General features: G+C 38.0%; 1 protein-coding gene across 2 annotated transcripts in view; it reads right to left on the bottom strand.

Annotated features, from left to right (window-relative positions):
* The window catches only part of LOC308314334 (inter-alpha-trypsin inhibitor), a 114,061-nt gene extending 106,082 nt beyond the window's left edge, over positions 1-7,979 (bottom strand). Inside the window, exons 1-6 of one of the 2 annotated variants that reach the window (XR_013963959.1) lie at positions 7,861-7,979; positions 5,862-6,053; positions 4,436-4,612; positions 4,153-4,197; positions 2,919-2,997; positions 2,347-2,743 (exon numbers count right to left, since the gene is read on the bottom strand). Coding sequence is in view for 1 of the 2 variants with exons in the window: in XM_080761915.1 (XP_080618041.1) it covers positions 2,653-2,743; positions 2,919-2,997; positions 4,153-4,197; positions 4,436-4,612; positions 5,862-6,053; positions 7,861-7,927 (651 nt within the window). In the remaining variant the exon portion in view is untranslated. Of the gene's footprint in view, positions 1-1,707; positions 2,744-2,918; positions 2,998-4,152; positions 4,198-4,435; positions 4,613-5,861; positions 6,054-7,860 lie in introns of those variants that run through there. The other variant, XM_080761915.1, reaches the window with a different exon arrangement.
* Between the last annotated feature and the right edge of the window lie 590 nt (positions 7,980-8,569).

Genomic DNA, 8,569 nt, shown 5'->3' with positions numbered 1-8,569 from the left:
ACGGCGTTAGGTACTAGGTAGCATACATTAAGGAAATGACGTTGTTTTTGTTTTTTGCCCACTGTTGCCAGATTGTGTGAGAGAGACAAGCCGACCAGGTCTATGAAAACAAGCCCAAAAGAAACGAGTATACTTCACTTCGCCCTTTTAAACATGTAAATAAATGTGCTATTTGAAAATAGTCGATCTACAGCGATGCGTTGTGAGCTTGTAGAAGAATAAATTTTGAATATTCTTTCAACATTTTTAACAACAAAATACACAAATCTTGTATGTGGATTCCTCCCGGCATATGTTTTCAGATTGGGGGGGGGGGGGGGTCTGCAGACAAATATATATTAATTTGGGGGTCCTTGACTTGAAAATGTAACCCTGGTTTAAACATCATTAGTAAACGAGCCAAAAAAACCGCAACCCATACCATAACTACCAAAATGTACAAGAAACTTTACAGGTAAAACAAGATTATAATAAATCGCTTATAATAAACGGACATGGCAACGCTGGTTTTGCCGGCTTCGCCTTTCTCCCTTCCTGGCCAAAAATGTGTCTTAATCCCATAGCCCGGAGGAACGGGCCTTGCTGTCATTGGCTACTTGACGGTTGACCCCTCAACCCGACCTCCTTGACCCCTCAAAAGAAAATTGGGTCTGTGACCCACTCTATGCTGTGACCACTTCCTGTGTCCTCCTGACAATAGTTGATTGACGGGTCGGGGGGGGTAGGACCAAGGGATTTGGGATTTGTTTATAAACATTTTGGTATTTGTTTATAAACATTTGTGATTTGTTTATAAACATTTGTGATTTGTTTATAAACATTTTGGGATTTGTTTATAAACATTTGGGATTTGTTTACAAACATTTGGGATTTGTTTATAAACATTTGGGATTTGTAAGTCTCATGGGGGGGGGGGTAGGACCACTACCAGTTTACCTGTAGTAAGTCTCATGGTCGGGGGGGTAGGACCAAGGGATTTGGGATTTGTTTATAAACATTTTGGTATTTGTTTATAAACATTTGTGATTTGTTTATAAACATTTGTGATTTGTTTATAAACATTTTGGGCTCTGTATAATATGTTGCCTAGGGCCTCAAAAGGCCTAGAACCGGCACTGTTGATTGTCATTGTCAAATGGGACCCAATGCCTCCCTGCTTGGCACTCAACATCAATGGGTTGGATTGGGGGTCAAATCAACAAATGATTCCCGAGTGCGGTGCACGCTGCGGCTCGATGGGTCAAATGCGGAGAACAAATTTCACTGCGGTTACGACTTTGACTTTGATCTGATAATGGTGTATATTTCAGTTAAGGTTAGATCATCAAGATTCAATATTCTTTATTGTTACATCCCATTATAATACAAGTATTTGCAACATGAGAAATAACAGTTTTTTTTTTTTTAAGTTGTGATTTCTAATCTAAATAGAATCATCTGAAAATGTTGTATGAAGATTGACACATTCACAAATCAAAGCAGTATTATATGTTGTCCCATGAAAACTGATTATTGTAAGGGAATTTAACTGTCTCAATTCTGTCTCAATTCACCCATTACTATTATTAGGTTTTATATTCATTTTCATTTTAATTTTTTTTTTAGGTTTTATAACCTCAGTTACACACACACACACACACACACACACACACACACACACACACACACACACACACACACACACACACACAACCTGAACTTTGAACATTCAGTGGATTTTATGTGGTCTGTATTTTCTCTGCGAGTTCTGAAGCCTTTTGAGCTGCAATGAAAACAGGCAAACAGTCTACAAATTATATATGGGATTTGTGGACTCTTACATCACAGTCTTCATCCACAAACTTTGTTTTTGAATGTTTTATGTATCCCTTTAAAACTGTAACGTTCAAAAATAGCAGATGTACAAGCCCACAATGTGTCAGGATGTGATATTTTAGCCTGTAGAATAGATCATATATTTACAATTAGTAGCCAAAGTAGTAATAAGTAGGGCTTGGGTAACATAACACGTTATACAACATTATAACTTTGCTTTGTAATCTTTGAATGAAGACTGTGAACTATTAATATTGTACTCAAGTTGTTTGCCCATACCTTATATAAATGGATTGCTCATAGCCTATATTGGGACATTGTGCAGAGAACAAATCTGCCTATAACTAAAAAGCATAATTTTATTGCTGTCGGGACTCTGGAGGAAACCACCTAACTCCATTTTTGAGGTTTTGGATTTTTTTACATAGTGCTATTAAACACCATTAACGTCTGTGTGTTGTTTCGAAAATATTGAACCGATGGAAAGTATTAATAAACACTTTGGACAAAACTGTCTGCAAAAAAAGCAACTACCTCCACCTCCTTTAATTTCCAGAAAAATGAACATTTTGGATTCTTCCCGACAGCAGAGATATAGTTTTTGGCCATCATTTACACCAACCAATGTACATTCTAAAACAGTTGCTGAGCGAGACAATGTTTGTACTGATTTGTGATGACTTTCACACGTGACAATAAAAAAAAATCAACTCAAGTGTCATCAATAGCAACACTGATACTGGTACTTTTGAGTGTTTTGTATCAAGACTAGTGGCACTCTAGTCACACACAACTAAATCCATAGAATATTAAAAGTGTCCATATATTCTATATGGTCTATGCCAATTCTATGCCTTTATCGCCTTCTTGAAGAGAAGTTGCCTCTGACTGGGGTTCTTTACTTTTCTTTGGTTCCTTTTTTTCTTTTCTGGGCAAAAAATAAAAGAAAAAAGGTGTTATTATTCAAAATGTATTATTTTGCATATTGAAATGAAACTAAAGAGAAATTTTAACTACTACCCTTAATTTTGTATTGCTTTCACTGTAGTATTCTGTCTATATTGAAAGGAAAACCCTGAATACTGAAACATGGCCGCTTGTACCTTGACTTCACTGTCAGGACGATCACCAGTGCAATGATGACGGCACCAATGATTCCAAGCAGAATTCCAGCGATGAGTCCTGTCAACATAAAAACAAGAGACAAACTTTTGACAGCAGTCAGACAAGAAGCATTCCCATACTATGTATGGCTAGTTGGCTACACCATAAATTGTAACTCGAGTGTCAAAAATGCATACCTATATCGCATATGTTTTCTACTACTCAATTATTACTCCTTAATTATGAATTGGTCTTAAAGTGTAATTCAACACCAGACTAAAAGGTGTGGATTTGCTGCACTCTAAAGTTTAGAAACTACAGGTGGATAAAGAGGCTTGGCTGACCTTGGTATAAATAATCAAATACAATTAATATGTTTGATTTAGGTGTGCCAATGAACAGTTTTATCTGCTAGTATTAACCCCCCCTCACTATGTAACCTTTTTTAATGAATGCATTTTAATTTGGTCCAATCTCTAATAGGCCTATAACTTATAATTGGGGTGGATTTTCTTCTATTGAGACATTTAGATCGTGTCAAAGGTCATGACCTGATGGTCAAGATTCAATGTATCGCCCAAGCAAGTAGGCCAACTCTTTTAGCTCAGTGGTAAACATTTCAGCACTTGAGTAGGAAACCGGGTTCAAATCCGTGGTAGAAGATGAAAGTTACAGTGCTGCTTTAAATAAATAGTATATTATATATTTGATTCATATTTAATATCTTGTAACTAACAATTAAGCTTGCTAGCTATAGGTCTACTCTAAACTATATATTGAACTTGATTGAACTGATATTGCAGACCAATATGAAAGCCATTTACAAAGTTTTCAGCATCTATTATTATTATTATAGACAATGAGTGCATTAGTCACAATGGGAAGAACTTGGCAGATATGCGTTCCTCAACCCGAGTTGAGGAATGTCTCGTCTCATGTTATGAGACGAGACGAGACTGGTCACCATGCAGTGGGAAGTCTTCTGGGCGATAGTCCCATGATCCATAGCCACACGTAACACCAGTACTGTTGAGATGTGTTCCAAACCACATCAGAGTAACTTGTAACTGAAACCCTAACATTATAATTCAAGGACTGCGTCACTAGCCATAATTGTAATATACTTCTCTATTTAAAATAATCGTGAGACAGAGACGATACTTGGACCAATATTCGGCAGCCATAAAGTTTGCTTTATATTGAGATTATTTTAAACTGTATGCATCTCCTCACCAACATTTGTGTCTGGTTCATCTTCCTCCAGTTCATCACCATCATCTAAGAATAAATACAAAAATAAATAAATATTTCCATGTGAAAAAGCACGACAGTTTCTAAAATATATGAATAACAATCAGTTATCAATACAGTATAAAGACATTATCCAAAGCATCTTACCATGGGTACCATGAGTATGAGACCTTGGTCCCTGCAAACCCACTGACCTGTTTCGAGGCTATAGATCATGGTTGGTCAGTATAGGCTAACACTGTATACTGTATAATGGTCTGCTCACCGTGGATTCCAGCACAAGTGGCGTTGCAGCTATTCTGGTCGAAAAATCTGTTTCCGTTTCCGAAGCAGCCCGTCCAAAGGAATTTTTTGCATTTGTCATGAACGGAGTCATAGTAGTAGCGCAAATAGTTGCCCGTGCAACCCCCCAATTCCTTTTTCAGGTGGCAAGCTGCAGCTTCTGTGTTTGGTGAGTGAGTATAGAAGGGATACATTCATCATTTATGGGATTAATGATGAGTGAGGATGAAATTATGATCAAAATGCATTTCCCTTCCCCTTAATTCCCTTGGGCCTAAACATTATACATAATGTGATGGGTTTTCACCACTTGATGGCATATTGCTATTACTTGAAGCTGGAATGTGTCACTGCTTCCAAACAATTTCACAATGTATGTTCATGATCATTAACAGTTAAAATACTGTAGGCCAAAATACTGCATAGTTGTGGTATGTTCATCTCGTAGCAGGGATACCTGCAAAAATGTCTCTCACACAAATGCATGCGCGCACGCACGCACGCACACACACACACACACACACACACACACACACACACACACACACACACACACACACACACACACACACACACACACACACACACACACACACACACACACACACACTTAATAAATTATTATCAGGGTGGCTTAGATGGTATTGTGGATCCCTTCATATAGTTTTAGTAGGCTATATGGCAATAAAGGTCTGCTTCAAGTTGGTTCATATTCCAAAGTCCTCAATTGTTAACCCCGCCAGGAGGAATGCCGGAATGGCTGAAGGCGAGGGATTATGTTTTTGCTCCTGTCAGTCAGTCAGTCAGTCAGTCAGTCAGTCAGTCAGTCAGTCAGTCAGTCAGTCAGTCAGTCAGTCAGTCTGTCTGTGTGTGTGTGTGTGTGTGTGTGTGTGTGTGTGTGTGTGTGTGTGTGTGTGTGTGTGTGTGTGTGTGTGTGTGTGTGTGTGTGTGTGTGTGTGTGTGTGTGTGTGTGGTGTGTCTAATAACTAATCCTTGCACGCGCACTCTCAGTGCATGGGCCAAGGAAGAACCTCCACCCCAAATGTTTCTAATTGGCCTCATGGTGGCGCTATAATAGCCTGCTCCATGTCTTGGCGTATAACTCTTGAACCGTACAATCAAAGATTCCTTGGATCATTCCAGGCCATTTGTGCCTGATTAGAGTTAACAACCTTTCATGTTTTCTTCAAAACGCCCTTTTTTAGCCATGGCATACTGTAGGCCTATCTAGAGGTGTATAAGTATTTCATTAGTACAGTTGTTTTTGTTTTTTTTCATCTTCTTTTTTGCTATTGTTGTGAAATTGTTGTGAAATTGTTGTGAAATTGTTGTGAAATTGTTGTGAAATTGTTGTGAAATTGTTGTGAATTGTTGATTGTTGTTATGGAGTTAACTTAAGGTCATCTTACCAATCATGGGGTATTTCGCCTCTGCATTTACAGAGCAAGTTCTTATGCACTCCCTCTCGTTCGCGAATCGATTGAGATTTCCTCCCTCTCCCTTGTATACAAAAGGATAGCAAATGTCGGCGGACTTGTCGTAATACACAGGGACTGAAATGTTTGTGCCAGTGCCTTCCTCTTTGGCCAAAATACACAAATCTGTAGATTGATAAAGAGAATAAAAAATACATTATTTACACATTATTTGCAGGTCAAAAGTGTACTCTGTACTGCATACAGTGGAAATGTATTCAGGAGAGAATATTGAGGGAACATTGAAAGTGGAATATTAAAGTGTTTGCATTTTTTAAATAGTGGGTCAGTGCATGTCACACAGTCAAATCGAGAGTGTTCATTTTAGCTTTTTTGATGCTCTAGATTTTACTGGAAATACATAGCTGAAAATGAACCCTATACACATTTATGATACACTATACACAACTGTATGATTCAGAGCAAAATCATCAAGAGATATCTCTGTTCACATGACTAATGTTTAACCAGCTTCATCGCCTGAGACCCACTCCTTCTTTTTATGGCTGCAGTAAAATGTGTCATTTATGGTTCTGTTTCATGCAGCTCTCCCGCCCTTTATAGATTCCGCAGAAGGCCAGTATAGTTTCTCCCCTGCATAGTAAAATAAGCTTAAACTTCCCTACCATAATACTTTGGGGGGGGAAGTGACGGAGGGGTCCGGGCTTTCTGTAATTATAATGTTGTTACGTTTTCCAGTGATGAGGTGAGGACAGCAGCAGTATTTACTCCATTATGCACAGAACAATCAGGCTAGGCTATAGCTAAGTCAGCAGTGATGTCAGTGTTGAGAAGACGTAGACAGGAAATTATGGAGTCGGTTTTGCACAATCATTAACAATGAGTAAATAGCATCACGGGGATATTAGACCTACAATACACGTTCTTACTTCTTTGCTCATGTCTACCCCTGGCTAGAGGCAGTTATTGTTGGCTTTAGGTGCAAGTTCCTGCTTGACAATAGGCTACTGTCAATGGGGGGAAAAAGCTTTGTAATGGATGCCTACTCCCTAGGACTTAACACCCAATTCAATTTCAATTCAAAGGGCTTTATTGGCATGAGAAAACATACGTTTACATTGCCAAAGCAGAAAGAACAAAACAACAATACAGCAATACAATCAAAACAAAAATTATGTACTTTGAAGGTCAGAATCTTCAATAGATCAACACCCACTGGTGTTAAATCAGAGACCCCCAGTACCACTAAGCCAATGGATTTTAACTGGTGTCCTTGTCATTAGGTGTTATAGTTACACCTGGAGCACATGATGAAATTACAGTTAACCTATAGTATAGATGTTGTGATGAAGATTCTAGAAGGCAACCTGGACTGTATTTGAATATCAAGATCCTGATTTTAAAATATAAAAATCAACAGCAAGTTAAAATATTTATTTAAAAACAATTGTGATGTTCTCTATTTGCATTAATTTACAAAAAGAGTTCTTCCTCATCCTCTTTGAAATCTGTCTTTCTCTTGTGTGTTGCCATGGCACTACATGTTAAAGAAAAATCCTTGTATTTAACAACAATAATAATCAAATTAATTACAGATTAATAATTAATCATGATTAATCACCATTAACAAAATATGCCAATTTTTTGTTGGCACCACAGAGCGATGACTAGCGCAGAGTCATGGGGTGTATGGGGCAGGTCATTCTTAATTGCTCAAAAATACATTAAAATCCAATCCAAATAAAAATTTAAAAACAGTATGAATGACAGACGTGTAACCTTGATCTGATCTTGATGTAGGCTATATTGAGGCTTTATGTTGCAGAAGGTTTTTCTCATTGTAGAAGTTTCAACGAAACTGAATGAACACACCCTTAAGATTGATTTAACATCTATACAACCTCATTTGAAATGAGTAGTATATTTAACTTAATAATTTAAGGAAGAATAAAATATTGTTCATATACTGTACCTGGAATATCTGAGTAGATGTTGTGGAAAATTGCAAAAGCAATCCCAAAAAATAGAAAATGTTTCATGTTGCTTCTCTTGTGGCTGTCCGTGGAGTGATAGGGACAGTTGTAAAGTAGGCCTATGGGGTTGGTCCTTGTCATCATTAACCTTTGGACCCAGGCAACAGAAAGTGTTTTTTTTTCCGAGTACCAAATGAGGATCGGACCGCAGAGCTCCACCAGACCAGTTTGGCTACCCAGGGCCCGCAAATTTGTAAGTCAGTAATAGCCAATTGGAATGTAATAAGTCTGATCTTATTCTTGATCACATGACTCGTATCACATAATGTGTGCCAATTGTGTGAGTTTTGGACGAAAAGTATTTTGTGAACACGGTTCATTCATGATTTGTGGCATTTTGCACAAAACAGGCCCCTCTCACAAAATTGTCACACGATGCCCAGACAAATGTCATGCTAAGCCCGGAAAATGTCTCACAGAGTCCTGTCAATCACTCAAGGAGCCTGCCAGACTTATCAGAGAAGCCTAGAACCGATACCTCCTCCTCAAGCCCATTTTTTATAATTTTTTTCAGTCTACAGTAGCCTATACCAAAAGCCTCTTTACGAAAATAGACGATTGTTTGACATCACCGTCGAGTTGGATTCATGTTATTATTGTTCATGTGTATTTTCAGACATTTAACCATTTTAAACCGTCAAGACATAG

Source organism: Protomyctophum bolini, assembly GCF_963924005.1.
Source record: "Protomyctophum bolini genome assembly, chromosome: 4".
Lineage (NCBI taxonomy): Eukaryota > Metazoa > Chordata > Actinopteri > Myctophiformes > Myctophidae > Protomyctophum > Protomyctophum bolini.
This window is presented reverse-complemented; position numbering and strand designations above follow the sequence as displayed.